At 44.3% G+C, this 21,068-nt stretch overlaps 1 protein-coding gene across 1 annotated transcript in view; it reads left to right on the forward strand.

Annotated features, from left to right (window-relative positions):
- RELL1 (RELT like 1) overlaps window positions 1-21,068 on the forward strand; it is a 69,413-nt gene that overhangs the window by 39,502 nt on the left and 8,843 nt on the right. The window contains exons 4-6 of the mRNA XM_043572805.1: window positions 4,090-4,147; window positions 6,187-6,423; window positions 11,149-11,287. Coding sequence (XP_043428740.1) covers window positions 4,090-4,147; window positions 6,187-6,423; window positions 11,149-11,284 — 431 coding nt within the window. The 3' untranslated portion in view covers window positions 11,285-11,287. The remainder of the gene's footprint in view (window positions 1-4,089; window positions 4,148-6,186; window positions 6,424-11,148; window positions 11,288-21,068) is intronic.

Here is a 21,068-nt window from a genome sequence, read left to right on the forward strand (position 1 = left end):
CCTATTGACATTAATTCAGTTTTCCATTTCTTTAATTGTAAGCACACGGTAACGTAACTTTTCCTTTAAAATTGAAAAAAAAAAAAAAGGAATACAATTAAATACAACCCATCCATTACCATTTGCCATGTTTATTTAGGTTTTCTTTGCCTGTACTTACATATTTTAAAACATTTGCTATCATGATTTATGAATAGTCTTCTGCTTTGCATTTTTAATTTGACTAATGGGGTAATATTTCACCTGTACTCATGGTGACATTCTTGCTTATGGTTTAAACATATCGTGTCTCGAATGTTGCAAATCAGGTTCGTTTAGGTAAATCTTTTGAGGGATACATTTATCAGCTGACCTGCATACTGATCACTGTCCTGCTAATCTCAAGGCTTGGATTAACCACAGTGCTACCCTTAATTTATCTTTGTAAATAGATTGAATTGAAGAGTGTGTGGGTGGTCATTGGGGTTTTCTTGGGTTCTATGGGAATTTGGAAAATACCTGCACGTTTATAGCTCTCTTGCAGGCCCTTAAACTGTCTGATCTGGTAACAATGAAGATATTGTGATTATTCTAGGCAGGGAGATCCTTTTGTGAAATGCTTACCTTGGGGTTCAATTGATATTATGTCAGGAGGGGTTCCATTACAAATTATCATTACCGAGTAGGTCTCTGAAAATTGCTTTAATGATTATGCAAATGCCCTATGAAGCATTAAACTATTGATCATTTGGGTAGGGACTTGGACATTGAAGAATGAAAAGGATAACATGGGGTCAAAAGCACCCACCCAAAGTCAGATGGACCAGGGTTTGTGTCCAGCTCTGTCACGCTAGCTGTGTGACTCTGGCCAGTCAGTTATGATCTTTAGTGCCTCAGCCTCTGTATCTATAAAATGGGCATGATGATTCTGTCTATTCTGGACTTGTCAGGAGAGTCAAACATGGTAGGGTCTCTAAAGCTTTCGGTCAGTGGCTGGCACATGGCAGGCACTTAGATTTGGCCGGTGGCAATAGTTCTGGCCTGGGGATTTGCCTTGATTGCAAGGGAATGTTTGCAGAAAAGACTGGTAGCGGAAGAAATAGGGCATTTCTCCTGCCTGATTTTCACTGCTTTATACCTAAGATCAGGCAGAAATTCAGGACAGAAGAGAGGAAGCATTTCATGAAATTACTACCCTCTAGAAAATGTCTCCTGTTCCTGACAGGCTTTCCTTGCCCTGTAACTGACCCCTCCCATTCTCTGGATACCCATGAAGGGAAGTATAGTCGACAGAATGTTGACAAGAGCAGGGGAGCCATCTTTTATGGCTTATTGGAGTTATGAGTCACAATCAAGGAGGAGATACATATTCAAAAGAACTTAATCAGATGATTGTTCCTTCATAGTAATTTTACAGCCAAATTCAAGCATGTGTTTGAGTCCTAATGGTGAGGTTATGTTCGAAAGTTTTTTCATCCCGGGAAACCACATGACCTCACACACTGAACCTCCTCGGACAGGGAGGGTGTGGGTCATGTTTACACAGAAACTTGAGTCCACTCTTAAAGAATTCACTCATAGCAAACAATGGGCCTATTTATTAATTTTTATGAGAGATAAGGGCGAGGTACACGAGCACATAAATATAGAAAAAATAACACAAGTTTATAAAAGAACAGTTTTAGGAATGATTTTAATGTATTTTAATAATCTTCCTCGATCATTTTCTGACTCCATGTTTCTAAGGAAGGTCATCTTGAGAGGTGGTAAATTTTCTCCGGCAACTAATTTAAACTTTTGTTTTTAAAAAGCCCATTCTTGTAAGTGAGTGCCGTTAGTGCTATCTTTATTTTCATACCTTTTTTGTTGTTGTTGTTTTCCCTCTTTAATGTTTGTAGTCTTGAAGTTTAGATGGCAGAGAGTAAGCGTCAACTGGCAAATTACTGTGGGTATTCCCTAAACCCCTTGACTACACAGAAATTAATTTTGTGCATCCTCATTATTAGCCAAAAGGAAAATGAGTGACATCACTAGACTGTATTGGAGTTTGTGTCACAGAAGGTAGCGTGTCTTCTTTGTTGTGTGGGAGAACATACAAGCTGCCGATCCATTTCAGTACGTTTTCAGTAACGACAAGTCTTACTTAGGTCAAAACGTGTGTTAGGGAATGCATTTGGCCATCCTCACAGACAGTCATGAAGGGCAAAGAGGATATTTCTTTTAGAAAAGATGGCCTGCTGTGTTAATGGGTGCACCTGGGGGGCTCAGTCAGTTAAGTGTCCAACTCTTGATTTCGGCTCAGGTCATGATCTCACGGTTCATGAGTTCAAGCTCCCAACTGGGCTCTGTGCTGATGGTGCGGAGCCTGCTTCGAATTCTGTCTCTCCTCCTTTCTCTGCCCTTCCCCTGTTCGCTCTCTCTCTCTCTCTCTCTCAAAAGAAATAAATAAACTTACAAAAAAAAAAAAAAAAAAAAAGAAAAGATGGCATGTTGTGTTAATATTTCTTTTAAAAAAATCTGTTTATTTGTAACGGTTGTAAAGGGGGGAAATGGATCATGGGAGCAAAAACCCCTAATTATTTTACATATAAAACACGGATTTGCATCTACTATGCAAACAGGTATGCATCTTCAAGATTAGAATTTCATGAGAGGGTGATTAGGAAAAAGATGTCGCAAAAGGCTCCTGGGTGGGCCAATAATTATTTCAATTAAAAAACTTAAATTTAATTTATTTGAGAGAAGTTGGGGAGGGGCAGAGAGAGAGGGAGAGAGAGAGAATCCCAAGCAGGCTCCATACTCAGTGTGGAGTCTGATGTGGGGCTCAGACTCACAAACAGTGATATCATGACCTGAGCCGAAATCAAGAAGCAGGTGCTTAACTGGGCCACCCAGGTACCCAGATAAATTTAGTTTTTAAAAAGTTGAGAATCACTGGATAAATCCTTCACTGTTAATACTTAAAATCAGTAGTGTTGAATTTTCTTCCCCTAGGGATGTCATTTGAAATGTTAAATGTTAAATGTTGGTGTTGGCTCACATGATAAATAGTGATTTTTTATTTCATCTCTGGAGAATTTGTGGTCCCTCATGAGAACAGCACTTTAAAAATCAATGAAAAGGGTAGGAGTCAGTAATAACATTTGGCCTTGCCAATTAAATATCCAAAAGGAACTTGAACACTCAGTCTTCCATCCTTGAGAGTCTAACTGCTCTGTAAGAGGCTTAAAGATGTGTGTTTGTGGAGGCGGGAGGGGGAGGGGGAGTGGGGACCCAAGAAGCTTAGATACAGTTTGTTTTTGTTGATAGCCTACACCCTCCGCCTAAAAATTTGGATTTTTTGAAAAATTAATGTTAGAAGTCCAATTTAATTCAGTCCATATTAGGTAACTTATATTTGTGCCCACCTCTTGGAAATTTAAAGTATCTGGCCAGAGTTAAGGTCTTATATGGTCCTGAAGCTGAGCTAAGCCAAATGGCCCACCTGGAAAATTATCTCCCATCCCTGATTATATGTGAGACAGACCTGATAATACATGTGGATCCAGAGGTGAAGGCTTATGATTTGGGCACATGTAACTTGTTAGAATACAGATCTTTTTTTTTTTTTTTAACCGGTTTATTTATTTATTTTTTTAATTTATTTTTTTAGATTCAAGTTAGTTACTTAGAATACAGGTCTCTTAAGACATGCATGTCATGCATATTTAGCAAAGGGAGTTGAATGCAGTGGAATAGCAACATGTAAATTTCCCTGTGGTTTGGGAGCGGGGGAAGAAATGTATATTTCTATGTTATGTTGGAATGACGTGTCAGAAGCATAGCTCTGCAATAATCTGCTTTCCTTTGTGTAGACTGTCTGGCACTCATACTAAATTCCAGCATGGTGAGTTATCTGTCGATGGTGCCATTTCGAGGGGTTGCCTTGGGAAAAACTCTCCTTTCTCTGGGACCCCAGGGTCCTGTGAACTGAAGGAACTCGGATGTTTTCCCAACAGCTTTTCTTTTCTTTCTTATTTTTCTACCAACAGCTTTTCTGATGTAATAATTCTAGGATTGCTGATGTGATTCATCCCATTGTAATCCTTTACTTTCTTTTTTTTTCCTTAGCAAACGTTGATGTTTTAAAGGCAATGGTAGCAGATAACAGCCTGGGTGACCCTGAAAGGTGAGCGCTTCTCCCTCCACTCCATTCAGTGGGACTTTTTTTTTTTTTTTTTTTTTTTTGCTTATCTATTAGAACAGGTTTCCCAGCTTTGGTACTGTTGACATTTGGGCCAGATAATTCTTTGCTGTGGGCCACCGTCCTGTGCATCCTGGGATGTTTATCGGTGTTCCTGGTCTCTGCTCACTAGATTCTGGTGTCTTCTCCCCCCCCCCCCCCCCCCCCCCCCCCCCCCCCCCCCCCCCCCCCCCCCCCCCCCCCCCCCCCCCCGGTCCCCCATGTGACAACCCAGAATGTTGTCAGTGCTCAGTGCTGGGCACAGTGCTGGAGCTGGGCATTCACATATTGTTGGCATGGAGACTCAGTCTAGTGGGGAATGGAGGCGTGGGTGTGAGGCCTTACGATGGGGATGCGCATGACTGTGCTGTGGGAGAAGCAAAGACTGGATGCTCTGCAAACTCCATGGGGCCAGTGGGAGGTGACGGAAGGTTCATAGAAGGTCCACAGCAATGCCATCTGACCTAGGTTCGACAGGCAGAGACAAGAGGCAGGGGCTGCTTGCTTGTAGGTGGAGAAAGCCCCAAAGGTTCAGTCCAGGGAGGCCAGAGAACGCACCGTGGACAGTAGGAAGAAGGGCCAGGAAGGCAACTTGGGACCAAGGGACAGGGCAAGGAGTTTGGCACCTTTTTCCTGCTTACTCTGTGGGGCGGTGCTTCTGGCATATCTTGGATATCTTGTGTTTGTCAGACTGGTGTGTTAGACTTGCATTTTCACCAGGAAGCTCATGCAGGAAGCTCTGTTTAGGAAGTCCTGGTGGTGTAGTTCATACAGCTACATAGAGACATATGAGCTGGGATTTCTCCCACGTTCCAGCCCTGACCATGGTGTTTGGACCATGTTGGCTCACGGCGTGTTTGCCTCGGTTATTTTTGGGCGTGGTATAGTGCCTGCCATTGGCTTTTATGCACCGCGGGTACTCGATGAACGTTTGTCAAACGGATGTCGTTAAACAAAAATTTTGAATTCTACTTTCCACTATGTGGTGTTAATTTGGCATTGTTTTATCTCAGAAAGCTGCTGCTGCGTGTTTTTATTTTAACAACCTAAAGAGCATCCCTAACGAACACCAGAAAGCTTTTGGCTGTCCGTGGTGTTTGAGACTCTCCTCAACCATGCACACTTCTTTTTAAAAGTGAAGTGGGGTGGTTCGCAGCAGCAGAAAGGCTGGTTCATGCTGTCATAAGACATCCACGTGCCTCTGGGGCTCTAGGACGGGCTCAGGTGTCAGCCTGTGCGGTGACATGCCACCCCACCTTGCCCGCCTCTACCATGACGCAGGGCTGATGCCTGGTCGGGCTGGCCCTGTCCTGTTTTAAGTCCTCCTTTTCTAGTGGACCAGAGTCTTGACGTGTCTTTTGAAAGTTGCCAACATCTGACCTATATACTTCTCCTTTTTATGTTTTGCCTGGACTTTTTCCCCCGGGCTATCAAAGAATGTGGGCTCCCTTGTTTTTTTGAAGCACTGTAGCATGGTGGTTAAGTGCATGGTTTCTAGAATTAGACTTTCCAGATCTGGATCTCAGATCCATCATTTATTAGCTGTGTGTCCTTGGCAAGTTCCTTAACTTCTCATGTGTAAAACGAGGAAGTTCATAATACCAACCTTGGAAGGTTTTGTAAAGATTAACTGAATTAACACATATCAAATGCTTAGAATACTGTTAGCTCTTTTTGTTACTGCTGTCAACACCATCAACATCGCTGGAGCATTACTTTTGATATCTTGACCTAAAAGCTTTCTTCCTTTGATGCAGTAGTCAGTCTGGATCAAACATTCTATTTTAAGTCATTTGATAATTTGTTGGGAATTCACGTGTGTCTCTCCTTCAACGCACATGTGTCTGGGGGATCTCTTTGTTGAGAGATCTAGGCAGACACTTGGCTGTGATTTAAACCTGCTATTTGAATTGCAAGGGAGAGATCGCCTTAGCTAGTACTTTTTGTAAGTAACCGGTTCTACTGTTTCCTCTTCCCCCCCTTAGCCCTGTGACGCCCAGCACTCCTGGGAGCCCACCTGTGAGTCCCGGGCCCTTGTCGCCAGGAGGCACCCCCGGGAAGCACATCTGTGGCCACCATCTGCACACAGTGGGCGGTGCTGTCGAGAGGGACGTGTGTCATCGGTGTAGGCACAAACGGTGGCACTTCATAAGACCTACCAACAAATCCAAACAGGGCCACGCGAGGCGTCAGGGAGAGGTCACCGTCCTCTCTGTTGGCAGGTAAGATCCCTGTGGATGCTTTGGGTTTGTGTGACATGCTTTCTGTGGTGTGTGGATTGGTGCGTACCTGTTAAATATAGAGAATGACCTCCTAAGTCTGGCTCGGGTCATATCTCTGGACTTTTAAATGTTTTCTGCTGTGAGTCCTACATTTTTCCAGCAGCAGAGGAATCCTAAGAGGTGGCTATTGCTAGGTTAGAGGTCAGGTGTATTAATTAAGGTAAAAAAAAATTAATTCCTTGCTGTATTAGGGTTCTCTGGACAAACAGAGCTCATAGGATATATATAGGAGGAAATTTAATGTAGGAATTGGCTTGCATGATTATGGAGGCCGAGAGGTCCCACAGTCTGCCCTCTGCAAGCTGGAGACCCAGGAAAGCTGATGGTGTAATTCAGCCCCATTCCAAAGGCCTGAGAACCACAAGGCTGATGTTCTGGGGCAGGAAGAGAAAAAAAACAAATTCTTCCTGCCTGGGCCTTTTTGTTCTGTTTAGTCTCTTACGGGGTTTGATGATGCACACCCTCATCGGTGAGAGAGCTTTACTCTTCTTCACTCGATCTATGGATTTGAGTGCTAATTAATCTCTTCTGGAAACACCCTCATAGGCACCCCCAGAAATAACATCATACCAGCCCTTTGGGATCTGTGAGTCGAGTCAGGCTAACACACAAAATTCACTAGCAGCCTTGCTCTAATAGATAAAGCCCAAATTTCAACTCAACACAGAACAGAAGTTTCTATTTCACTGGTACAGAGTGCAGGATCAGCCTGCCAGGTGCTTTCCACCCTGTGGCCCTGCCAGCTTTGCAAGTAGAAGGCAAACGTACAAGAAAGATTGTTCGTAGGTTTGCTGAGCCAGGCCCGGAAGCCACACGTTTCATTTTCGCTCACGTGCTGCTGTCCAGACCCCGACACTCAGCCATCCCTCCGTGCCAGCTCGAGGGGAGGAGAGAAGGGGTGGGGCTGGTCCCCTGCTCTGCAGTGTCTGCCACGTAAGTTCCGTGTGGATTCCAGGGCTGCCTTCTTTGAGGCCACTTTCCTTGTGTCCTGGCCTTTCCAGTCCTCCGGTACCATTTCCTTGCGACCCGCATGTGATGGGGAGCTCTTGCAGCTCAGCAGGGAATCAGTCTGATGGCACGGAGGATGCTTTTGCGGCGTCTGCTGTTTCCATGCTGAGTCTCACGCGGGAACTGCCTTGTCAAGGTTGCACGTGGAAAGGCAGTAGAAAGTAATGGTTGAGTTATGTGCACTGGTTGGGAGCGCCCTGGTGGCTCAGTCGGTTAGACATCCGACTTTTGATTTCGGCTCAGGTCACCATCTCACGTTTCGTGAATTCGAGCCCCGAGTCGCGGGCTCTGCGCTGACAGCACAGAGCCTGCTTGGGAGTCTCTGTCTCCCTCTCTCTCTTCCCCTCCCCCACCTCAAAATAAATAAATATACTTAAGAAAAAAACCTATAAAAATAAAATAAAATAAAATAAAAAGAGTATGTGTGCTGGAGGCAGACCGGGGAAGCCAGAGCTGACAGGACTGAGCCCACGCTCCTTGTTTCTCTGCGAACAAACCCCGGACAGAGTAGCCTGAACTCGTTGCCTCTACCTGGTTGGAGTGCAGGCACGACTGCTTACAAACTCACTTTTCTCTGTGCCTCAGTTTCCCCCTCTATAAAACGAGGACAGCAGCAGTGCTCAGCTCACTGGGTTCTGTGATGATTAAATACGATGACTTACGTAACTTCGACCGGTTTTCACACTTTTTACTCGTTCGGATGTTGGCTCTTACTATTATTTTGATTCGGTTTGGTTTTTATTATGCGCAAGAAACGAGAAAACTGCAGGGCTGTTTGCCCGCTTACAGCAAAAGAGTACAACTCATGACCACACTGTTTTATTAAGAAGCAGAGTCATGGGAGTCTGTGAATGTGGAATGTCATGAGAACCTGTGGCTTGTTTAGACAAAGCGTATTTTGTTTGCTTTAAAAAAAAATCTGCTGAAATTCTCAACTGAGATTCAGCATGGCTCTTATAAATGCCCCAAATGCAGCTCTCTTTCTTGGATGTGGAATGCCGGGAGCGTTTAATCATTACTGGCCTCTCGTGTTGCTCAGAGGGGCTCTTACATTTCCACCGAGCAGATCTGTAGTTATGACTTTTCTCTGATTCTTCTTTTACTTCCTCAAAGTCTCCCTCCTCCCTGTGGCTGGTAATCTCATTTGGACAAAGAAGGAGGATGTATTTTGTTTTAGGTGGTTTTAAGGAAATTTAAAACCAGAACTAGAGGGAAACTACTAAGAAAAACTTTGGGATTTCGATACACGATGAACTAGAAAAACAGTCAGACTGAGTAAATTTCCTTAACTTCTCTTTTAATTCTTTTTTTTTTTTTTTTTTTTGCCAGTGGAAATGACTATTATTTAAAATATATTTTAGGGGGGCACCTGGGTGGCTCAGTCGGTTAAGTGTCTGACTTCGGCTCAGGTCACGATCTTGAGCCCATGAGTTTGAGCTCCATGAGTTTGAGCTCCACATTGGGCTCTGGACTGACAGCTCAGAGTCTGGAGCCTGCTTTGGATTCTGTGTCTCCCTCTCGTTCTGCCCCTCCCCCACTCACACTCTATCTCTCAAAAATGAATAAATGTTAAAAAAAAATTTTTTTTTAAATATTTCATGTTTTGGGGCACCTGGGTGGCTCAGTTGGTTAAGCACCTCACTTTGGCTCAGGTTGTGATCTCGAAGCTTGTGGGTTCAAACCCCATGTTGGGCTCTGTGCTGACAGCTCAGAGCCTGGAGCCTGCTTCTGAGTCTGTGTCTCCCTCTCGCTCTGCCCCTCCCCCACTCATGCTCTGTCTCTCTCCCTCTCTCAAAAATAGATAAACATTTAAAATATATTTTATTTTTTTAATTAAAAATTTTTTTTCATGTTTTTTTTTGAGAGAGACAGAGAGAGAAAGAGAGAAAGAGAACAAGTAGAGAAAGGCAGAGAGAGGAAAGAGAGAGAGAATCCCAAGCAGGCTCCATGTCAGTGCAGAGCCCAATACAGGGCTCGGTCTCATGAACTGTGAGGTCATAACCTGGGCAGAAATCAAGAGTCTGACGCTTAATTGACTGAGCCATCCAGGCACCCCTAAGATGTATTTTAATGAAAACATTTTCTCATTATCTTTAAACAAAAATGATTTAATTAAAAAGTTTTTTTAATGTTTATTTATTTTTGAGAGAAAGAGGGAGAGAGAGAGAGAGAGAGAGACAGAGTACAAGCAAGGGAGGGGCAGAGAGAGAGGGAGACACAGAATCCGAAGCAGGCTCCAGGCTCTGAGCTGTCAGCACAGAGCCCGACGCGGGGCTTGAACCCACGAACGGTGAGGTCATGACTGAGCCACCCAGGCGCCCCTGATGTACATTTTTTAATACGAAGCTGTTCTGGCATCAGGACATAAGTGCTTCCTGATGTACGGGATTGAGATGCCACCACGCTACTGACTCCCCAGCGCTCTCGAGCCGAGCCGCGTGCCAGATGGGTCCTCCTCTGCCGGAAGTCCTTGTGGCAGCTTCAGGGGCTTGATTCTTATCAAGTGTTTAACCACTTTCAGTTTTGCATTCGCTGGAGGGATACTCTTGTGAAGTGCAGGAGTACGTGTGTTTTCTAATCTGAGCATCTTTATTCTATCTTTTTCCCATATGGACATATTCTTGTACTTGTTTTTCTGGTAACAATATGCAGTTTATGAGGGTGCTGTGGATCGCCACCGTGTTTTTCATGATCTGCAGGTGAAGGCCAAACTTGGAGGCTGTGCGGGGGCCTCTGAACTACAGAGCACAAAATCCCTGCCGTGAGCCTGGTGACTGTTCTCTTCAGAGGAGAGGGGAAGCCGAGCAGACTCTAGTTCTCAGTGAAAATCTCCTTCTTATTCCCTTCACTTTTTCCTTAACCCTTAATGAAAAGCTAAATTTGCCTTAAAAAAAAAAAAAAAACCGTCAAAAACGGAACACACACAGAAACTACCACCAACTGATCCTGATAAAATTCATGGTTGGGGCTCCTCTGGCCAAATGTGTGCGGAGATAAGTCTCTCTGAGGGGTGCACTCTGAGGCGGTTCTTGAGTGAACATTTTGGTTACATCAGTCTAACTGAAAACCAGTTGTGCTTTTCTCCAGCCTTCTGTGGTGAAAACAACTGATGGTAATCTCGTGTCCTTGTTAGAAACCACAACCCTGAGGCTCTTCAAAATTTGGGTACCCAAACTTTTTAATGCATTTTTCATGCTCTGTAAAGTATCCAGCATTGTGTGTGATGTGTTGAGTGAAAATCAGCTGGAAACTTTGGCAGGGGACAGGGGCATTTGCTGGGTGGGAACGCCCCTCCTATTGACTAGGGCTTTTTTCCTTGATGTCCCAACTTTTGACTGAGATCCTTTGGGATCCTCTAGATTTAAAAAAAAAAAAAAAAAAAAAGTAAAAGTTTATTTATTTATTTTGAGAGACAGAGTGTGCATGAGCCGGGGAGGGGCAGAGACAATCCCAAGCAGGTTCTGCCCTGTCAGCAGAGTTGCACGTGGGACTCAAACCCACTGACCGGGAGATCATGACCTGAGCCCGTATCAAGAGTGGGATGCTTAGCAGACTGAGCCCCCCAGGTGCCCCAGGATCCTCTAGATTTTTGATTCACTCTTGATTCGTTTTTACTAAAAAAGCAACACCCATCACGTCTGCTCTTTGCCTCCTCAGGTTTAGAGTGACAAAAGTGGAACACAAGTCAAACCAGAAGGAGCGGAGAAGTTTGATGTCAGTTAGTGGGACCGACGGCGTCAATGGGGAGGTGCCTGTGACACCTGTGAGGGGAGAACGGAGTGACACAGAGTAGCAGGTGAGTTGCAGCTGGGGTGACATGGGGGGCGGGGCACGGTGGGGAGAAGGTGCTGGAGCCTCCTGGGGTGTGTGGGAGTGTGGGAATGACTTGGCAGGGAAGTGACAACCTGTAGGACTGTCGGGGATGGAATGGGATTATTTGCCTTTTCAGAGCTTCTTGTAAAGAGACCACGAGCTTGGCTGCCTCCAGGGGCCTGGCCTGCATGGTAATGGGGAGAGAGGGTTCCTCCAGAAGCAATGTGGAATGGCCGGGATTGCGGCAAACCCAGCCACAGGGCTTTTGTCACCACAAGGCAGAAGGCACTTAAGTGTTGCTAGTTCTTCTGCAAAAAAAAAAAAAAAAAAAAAGGCAGAAATCTAGACTTTTAAAATGTGAAATCACCACAGGTTTTTAATGTTGGCAGCTTATTAAATATCCTTTAACAACCCATGCAGGCGAAATGAACTATAATCTTGTCGTCATTTCTAGGTAAACTGTGATTTGAAAAAGCCTGGAGCAAACAAACCTATGTTTTTTCCTTCAATTGAGTTGGAAACCAGTTTTCTTTGATGTGCCCCAGTAGGAGGAGTACTCTTCCAAGTAAATATTTTGAAGTGATTTAAAAAGCAAAAGTGGATGCTTCTTGGCTGGGCAATCTTCATTTTGAATGATTGTGCTCGGAAAAGAAAAAAGGCTTGTGATAATTTGCTATTGGCTTAGCTTTCATTGGACTCTTTTCTTTCTGTTCTGGCTTGGGTAGCATTCACCCCTTTCACGTTTCTCATTATGTGTAAGAAGGCGAGTGCACAGACTCTGGAGTGATTATGCTCTGGAAACTCCAGTCAAACTTCCAGAGCCTGGATGTGAAGGCAGAAGAGGTCACACTGGCAAAGGGAGGGGAGGGTGGGGCGTGGGGAGGTAGGCTGGCTGGGGTCTTGAAGGTGCAGGAGAGAGGCAAGGTTGAACCTGAGCCCAGGAGTCAAGCGGGGATGTGGCTGGCGCGGCCGAGTTGGGGAGAGAAGTGCCTTGCAAGTGAAGTTTCTCTGCTAATCTGCCCAGGCTCGGAGGGGTTGAGGATGATCTGGAGGAGTGGTGCTCTTGAAATCTCTACGACACAGGGGCTCTGAGAGCTGCCAATGTTAGTTCTCGCAGTCTTGCATTTGGGAACGATCTGGCCCATTTCCCTGAGTTTAGAAGCCAATAGGGCTTTCTTTAAAGAAGAACAAGGGTGACGGGGGTGCTCAGTATGTTACATCTGACTCTTGATTTTGGCTCAGGTCATGATCTCACAGTTTGTGGATTCGAGCCCCGAGTTGGCCTCTGCACTAACAGTGCAGAGCCTGCTTGGGATTCTCTTTCTGCCTCTCTCTCTGCCCCTCCCCTGCTGGTGGGTGCATGTGCGCATGCGTGCGCGCGCGCGCTCTCTCTCTCTCTCTCTCTCTCTCTCAATAAACAAACAAACAAACAAACTTTAAAAATAAAGAAAGAAGAGCAGAAAAGTCTATCTCTGACTTCTCAGCCAGTTACTGGTGCCTTGGGGAGGGAACCAAGAGGGATTTAAGAAAAGGAAGAGAATGATGAAGACAGTAAAAGCAGCTGATGTCGATTCAGTATTCTAGTCGTCTGGACGTTGTATTGATTGATACAGATCTCACATGTCACCATTATAAACATCTCTAATGGGATGGACATCATTTTCCCAGTTTTATAGACGAGAGAGCCAGTGAATGGAAAGGGTAAGTTACATGTTGAGGGTCACTTAACTGGAAGGAGGAGCTGATTTGAACCCAGGCTCTGACTACAAGACCAACTATATTCTTCTACTGTCCTAAGATGCTTTTACTAAGAGGCACCCCTAGACCCATGAATGGAGGGCATTTCCACAGTGATCCAGAAGCTTGTGTCCTAACATGGTAGCCACTAATCACCTGTGGCTACTTAAATCTAAACTAATCAAAATGAAAAATGTAGTTTTGTGGTTGCACTCGTCCACGTCTCATGTTCAGTAGCCACAGTTGGCCAGCTAGGGCTGCCATACCGGACAGTGCAGATCCGGAACACTTCTGTCGTCACGGAAAGTTTTATTGAACAGAGTGGATGGTATTCTCGGTATTCGAGTTGGAATGTGAGTGACTTTGGTAAATAAGAGGTAAATCTGATTAAAGTCGTGAGGACTTTAATCCCGAGAAGAGAAGCATCTGGCTGTCCACGTGTAAGGTGAGGAAGGCCCAGCCCTCTCAGCAGCAGAGAAAGCTATGGGTTGTGACGACAGTTTGCCCTTGAGTCCTCAGCCTGGCCATGTGTCGACACTTGGAGCAGACCCCGTGTAAGAAGACACTGGTCTCCCTGAGGCAGGAAGTGCAGCGTGATCCCGTGTCAGGCTCAGTCTTGGCCCGACTTCCTGGAGAGAGGGGCACTTGAGATTTGAGAAGGTTACAAGAATTAGGATTGCTCAGATGGTTTTCTTGGCCCAAATTCTGCCTGTATCTGACCATAAGAATTTGATCCAATCATCTGAAGTCCTGACCACATCTGATTTACAGTTCGCTTTCTCTTCAAAGCGCACAATCATCCACCAGGATTTCGTAAGAGAACATTGGATTTGACCAGCAGACGTGGTCTCACATCCTAGCTTCACCTCGTGGAAATTGTACTTAACTCCCACGTAAACTCACTTTCCTTGAATATGACATAAGGACATTAAATTCATTGATTTAAGGCAAGTGCAACAGAGTCTGGCGTGTAGTTGGCTCTATCTTACTAGAGGGTAATCATATTGGACTAAGCCATCCAAAGTCAACAACGAGCTCATGAATGACCTTAGAAAGGGGATGTGTTTTCCGAGCCTTCTATTGTAATTAGTTTTGAAATTAAAAATAAAAAGTTTTATTATGGAAATTTTCAAACAAACGCAGAAGTGGAGAGAATTATATCATGAATGCTCATGAGCCATTGAGTAATTTAAATACCTGTTGTATATCCAGTATTTACTATGTACCTGACATGCTTTGAAAGGCACATCGCACATATTCACTGATTTAATCCTCAACAGCAATAGGTAGGTGCTAGTTAGTGCCCGATTCTGCAAATGAAAGCACAGAGTTTAAGCGACGTGTTCAGAGCCACCAGCAAGAAGGTGGAGTTTAGAGCCCCGCCCCCTGCCAGGGTTCTGGAGTCACAGGCCTGACCTCCCATCTGGGTCTGGGGAAAGTGGACCCTGTGGTCAGAGCCTCCTGGAGTTGGGGCCTGCTGAGTGGCCAAGTCTGATGAGAATGGATTCTGAAAAAGAAGGGAAAGGAATAGTCATTGACATGTAAAAAATTTATTCATTAAAATTTTTCTTGCTAGGTATTTTAATATTTCTCACGCCCCCTGCTCCGCCCCACACCCCAAAGGGTATGTTTTGGGTATTTAACGTCACTTGATTTTCCAGCTAGAGAAATCCCGACATTTTTCCATTTGGGCCCCAAATCTCTGGTTCAGGACTGAATCCGAAGGTTTGTGAGAATATAGCTAATAAAGTAAGACAGGAGTGTTATGCACCTTTCGTACAGCCTAGTATACAGTTTTGAATGTTTTGTTTTTTCCTGAAAAATGCTTTTGTTTAAATTTGGATTTTTAGTGAAGAAATTGATTTAAATATTCACATGTGAAATCATATCTACTCCTTGGCTTGGTTCCTTTTTTTAAAATTAGGGATTGATACTAGAAACTAGACTTATATTTCTCTCTTTCTCTCTCTCCTTCTCTTTTTAAAAAACAAAATCTGTTGTTGGCATTTCTTCTTCCCCTTATTTTTTTCCCCGTTTCACTGGCCTGAGGTCTTTTTTGTAGTGAGATCTAACTTGCTCTCTGCCTGATTTATTTTGGCAATGCGGTTAAAATGGTCTCTTTTTTTTTTCCACAGAAAATGTGTTTTGATTTCTTAGAAGAATAAGCTTTTGTTCTTTGAAGTTAAATAAATCAAATTGCTTTCAGCCTCCAAATGCCACCGCCTTGTCTTCATTATCACTGTTCTTTTGCTTTTTAAAAATGAAGCTGTCGTAAGCATTTGATATCACACATTTCTGACGTTTGTGTTCGTTTTTGCATCTTACGGTAGGATCTTATTAAAACATTGATTTGGAAAGTGTACATAACACTTTTTTATCAAAACAAAAATTCATAATATTACACATGGCTTTTTATTTTTTAAACTATTTTATTATTGGAGTGGTTCTGTTGATTATTTCAAGAATTTATTTTAGTGATTAAATGCTGAGTTTTATTTATTTTTATTATTTAAAAAAATGTTTTATTATTACTTATTTTTGAGAGAGAGAGTCCTAGCATTAGCAGGGGAGGGACAGAGAGAGAGGGGACACAGAATCAGAAGCAGGCTCCGGGCTCCCACCTGTCAGCACAGAGCTTGACACGGGGCTCGAACTCACAGACTGCGAGATCATGACCTGAGCCAAAGTTGGATGCTCAACCGACTGAACCACCCAGGCGCCCCAAAAGCTGAGTTTTAAACTGTTTTTAGACTTAATTTGAACGGTGCTGCTTCTGACTGCTTAACCCCTACGAGCTTCAGGTTCCTCATCTTTATAACGGGGTTGTTGTTGGACTTCAGTGAGGTAACATATTGTTCCTCAATCTGTCCTTGGCACAGAGTTAGTATTTACTAAATATTCACTATCACCAATAATTTTCATCCCATTCTCGGTTGGTCTTATTTATTGGCCCATTTCTCAAGCATCAACTTGAGGCTCTGTGAATCCCTTTTTACCTCTAAAGAATATTAGAGCGTTGGACTTTCATGACATTTTAATCTAAAGAATATTAGAGCATTGGACTCTCACGACATTTTAACAGTTAATGTTTGGCAAGTCTCTCCGGAATTTGGGCCATTTTCTTGTCTGTGTTAAGAGGATTTAGAAATAACTATCCCCTCCTATTGGAGGTGGAATCAGAATTAGGAACAAGGCAGTTGGAAGGTTTTCCCGGCTTTAGTTCTTCGTATCCTACAGATCAGAGGGCGGGTTAAATTAAGAGGTAGTGTGGACCGAGTTTTCTGTGCAAAACTGCTGTGCTGGGGCTCTGTTCTGGGATAAAAGTCTTCTTTCTGACAAGGCTCTTTCATGGACCGTGCTCCCTGCCTCCTGAGCATCAGGGCCAATCACAAGGTCAGCTTGCCTGACCTTTGGTGCCTTCCTTTCCTCCTCCTTCCTTTTGAACTCTATGACTGGGGTGTAGTGAAGGGTCCCCCCGGGGGCCTCCCTGATGAGGTCAGGCTGCATTATTTGTAGTCCTTTGCATTGCTGTTCTTTTGTTAACTCTCCAGGCAAGGAGAGGATGATGAGAGACTTAAGGCACTGCCTGTTAGCTAATATTTTTCTCCAGAGCTTGTAATTTTTTCAGGGCAAAATACACATTTTTTTAGAAAGCAAAAAAAGTTATCTCAGGTTTTTTTATGTTTATTCTTGAGAGAGAGAGAGAGAGAGAGAGAGAGAGAGAGAGAATGAGCAGGGGAGGAGCAGAGAGAGAGGGAGACACAGAATCTAAAGCAGGCTCCAGGCTCTGAGCTGTCAGCCAGGACCAGACACGGGGCTTGAACCCACAACCCGTGAGATCATGACCTGAGCCGAAGTCGGATGCTTAACTGACTGAGCCACCGAGGTGTCCCAGAGGTATCTTAGGTTTGATGAAAGTCCTTCATTTGACTCGCTGGCCTTAAAGAGGCCATGCCTAGAAATATATGAGAAGAAACTGTACTTAAGTAGGCATAGATAGGAACACCTGCCTCGATTGTTAGCTGCTGAGCACGTTTCTAAAGGGCAAAAGCAGTAGTTGGGTGGGTGCCTGTGTCCCTGTGCGGAAGAGCCTGAAAGTCCCTGCTGAGCCCACCTGAAACGTGGAAGTGGAGGGAAGCTAACACCTGCCCGGGACCTTTCAGTGGGAAGAACAGGCAGGTGGAACTGGCCAGATGAGGAGAAAAGCTGAGTGAGGGACAGAGATTTAGATGCAACCTTGTGGGTGATAATCTCTCCACACTACAGATGAAGAACCAGGCTCAGAGCGATTACTTTTGCCCAGCTCCCAGGTTCAGGCAGTGACAGGGCTTGGAGGGGTAGAAATCCACATTTGATGCTAACATGTTCAGTGGCTTTGGAGTTTGAGGGAGCTTTGATTTCTCTGAGGAAAAAAAAAGTCCTCCTTCAGTCTCTCAGCCCTGTGTGTCAAAGTAGCGATCATGTCACATTATCTGCCTTCACCAGGCATGGCCTCCTTTTGTCTCCTATGGGGGCCCTCTGATGGCATTTGGCTGTTAGAGCTGTGCCTGCATCAGGTTCAGGTCCGTGAGCAATTCTGTTTTCTTACAGGTACGCTAAGATCATAGACTTTGAGTTCTCAGAGGAGCTGTGATTGCCAATTCAGGTCAATTCAGGTACAGTTAGATTTTTTAACAGTATTTATTGAGCCCCTACTATGTGTGAGGCTCTGTGCCAGGCCTTAGGGACATAGAAATGTGGAAGATGGACAGACAAAGGCCATGCTTTCTCGGAGCTTAGGTTCTAGTTTTTATGTAGGACTTTTCTCCCCATGCCTCCTCGTCCCCTCCTGTCAGAGGCGGGAGCTCCTAAGAGGTTATGTATATTGTTCAAGGTCATGCCAGTGATGGATTCCAGAGCCTGGACTTCCTGGCAATTCATTTCCCTCATTGTCTCTGGTGAATTGGTTTTTACAAGAGTTTGAACTTGAATTATTATTATTATTTTTAAAGATTTTGTTTATTAATGTTTTATTTATTTTGAAGAGAGAGAAAGAGAGAGAGAGAGACCGAGCATGAGCGGGGGAGGGGCAGAGGAGACACACACACACACACACACACACACACACACACACACACACAGAATATGAAGCAGGCTCCAGGCTCTGAGCTGTCAGCACGGAGCCCGACACGGGGCTTGAACTCCCGAACCGCGAGATCATGACCTGAGCCTAAGTCGGATGCTTAACCTACTGAGCCACCCAGTAGCCCCGAACTTGAATTATTTTTTAAGAATTGAGAAATAAGACATGCATACAATAAAATATTCAAGCAGCATAAAAGGCTGCAGGGTGAAAAATAAGTCTTTGAAAACCGTGAATTCTTCACCCAATTTGCAGCCCTTCCTCCTCACTGCAATGAAGTCTTCCCGGCAGGGAGCCATGATTACTGGTGTCCTCTGTCCTTTCAGGAGTATTCTATGCGTATACGTGTGTATGCAACACACGCGTATGTACAGCTCCCTCTTTTGCCCCTTCTTCCAAGGAGGAAGATGAACGTAGATATTTGTCTGCACCTTGCTTGCTGTTGAGGTTGATGGCTAATCGGTCCGGGGACTGTTGACTTTTTACTCTCCCCCATTGGTTGAGCCCTGCCGAGTGCAAGTGCTGGGCACACTGTTTACAAGTGATGTGCCCTGTTTGTTCCTGGGAGTTGCTCCAAGACATGTATGGAGATAATGTGAGGGTTTTGGTGGACCTGCAAACATACTTCGCTGGTCAGCGATGACGTTCTTTCAGAGCTCTCCTTCCCCAGCTGTGTGGACAGAAGAGACTGAAACGTATTCTTGAGTATTCTCCGGATACAGACAATGTGGCGGCCCAGAGGTTTTTCGTGGTGGCTGACTTCCAGTTGCCACTGAAGCAAGCTGTCTATCTGTGTGTCCCCTGCGTGCTTCTCCCTTCGCAGTGTCGTTCCAGGGCCCCTCCTATTTTTTGACCGGAAGTTGACCCGCTGACCTCTCAAGGGAACTCAGCTCCTCTTCCTCTGTAGCCTGACAATCCTTTGACAGGACTTAAGAAAGAGGGGGCTGTGACCTCTGTCCTTTTCAACACAGAAAGTCAGCATTGGCGGCTCCTGGAGACTGGCCCATCCGGACACAGACCTGTGGAGGCTTGACAGAGGCAGAAAATGAAAGGCTTTTGGAGACATTTTTGCCTAGAACTAGAAAGAAAAGGGAATTAATGGTTGTAACTGGGAGTTTTAGTTTTCTTAATTTGTAACTTGAGGCTTTGAATCTACTAACATTAAATAGCTCAAGTAAGTAATAGTGCCTGTTTGCTAGAGGTAGCAGGACATAGGATGCTGAAGGAACCCCACAGCATAGGTTCTGGAATCAGGCTCCTCGTGCTCAAGTTCTGGTCTGTCACTTGTTAGCTGTGTAACCCTGGAGAACTTCCGCCTCTGATGCCTCAGCTTCTCCACCTGTAAAGTGGGGATAATAGTAATAATATCACCTACCTCATAGGGATGTCATTCCCTCGCACTTAGTAGGTGCTAAACCGGCAAATGCTAGATATTATTACTGTATCAGGCAAGCCTTATTTAAACACTTAGCAAACTAACGTGTAAAAAAGTACTGTTTTTGAGGTTTAAAATTTTTCCTGAGGTGCCGAGAGGCCAGGTTAGACATAGGTGTTGTAGTGTTTCACTTGATTCTCATGAAGCGGCTTACCGAGAGCCAGTGGGCTGAACCTCTGGCTCACAAGCCAGGAGAGGCAACGTCTAACTAGTTTGGCTTTCCTTTTTAGAAAGCTACCTGTAGCCAGTATACCTGTTGAATCACAGATGTATTGAGACTAATAGGGAACTGCTGAATTGCATTTAAATAATTCCCTAGTGAACCCTTGTTTTTCCAGATACAGAATAACTTTTTTTTTTAAGTTTATTTCTTTATCTTGAAAGAGAGAGAAAGAAAGAGAGAGAGAGAGAAGAATATGAATGAGGGAGGAACAGAGAAAGAGGGAGAGAAAGAATCCCAAGCAGGCTCCACACTGTCTGCACCAAACCTAATGTGGGACTCGACTGCACGAACCATGCGATCATGACCTGAGTTGATTTATCAAGAGCTGGATGCCTAACCAACTGAGCCACTCAGGTGCCCCCATTAGGTACAGAATAACTTTTGATGTCAGGTACATTTTATTTGGAATAAAGTGCTCTGAATCTCACCATCCCAAAGGGCTGGTAAGTCACAAGTGTTCAGTTATTGTCACTTGGGAAACCCATTGTTGCCAAACATATGAACACATTTAAATTGCTGCGAGTATAAGAACTTAGTAATGAGCAGCCTTCAGACTTTTCAGTAAGATCCAAATCTAATGTCAGAAGTTTCAAAGCTATAAGGAGTGAAAAATTTGTTACTGGTTCTATTCATTCAATAAAGAAGATAATATAATTTGTAGGAATATGTATTTCTTCTCTATGCTACTTAAAAAAGCTATTTAAATTTTGAATGGAAAATACCTATAAGCATTTTTATTTCTCCTGAATTGACCCCCATACATTAAAAAGTTGCTCACAGTTGATAACAAAAAGCTAGGGGCACCTGGGTGGCTCAGTCCGTTAAGCATCCCACTTCAGCTCAGGTCATGATCTCGCTGTTCCCGAGTTCGAACCCTGCGTTGGGCTCTGTGCTGACAGCTCAGAGCCTGGAGCTGCTTCAGATTCTGCATGTCCCTCTCTCTCTGCCCCTTCCTTGGTCACGTTCTGTCTCTCTCTCTCTCAAAAATAAGTAAACATTAAAAAATTTTTATAATAAGAAATATATAGTTGATCCGCATTTCTTGTACAGAGCTAATAAAACTCTTGAAATTTCTTACGGGATGAGAACTATAAAATGTCTTTTGTTTTATGTTAATGAAGTGACTTTGAAAAGCCCCCAGGTAACCAAAGGATGGGGAGGGCTTTGCTAGGGAGCCAACCATCTGATTAGAGGGGTGGAACTCTTAGTATTCCCACTGCACCCCCCACCTCCAGAGAAGGGAGAGG

The sequence above is a fragment of the Prionailurus bengalensis genome, chromosome B1, assembly GCF_016509475.1.
Source record: "Prionailurus bengalensis isolate Pbe53 chromosome B1, Fcat_Pben_1.1_paternal_pri, whole genome shotgun sequence".
NCBI classification, from domain to species: Eukaryota; Metazoa; Chordata; class Mammalia; order Carnivora; family Felidae; genus Prionailurus; species Prionailurus bengalensis.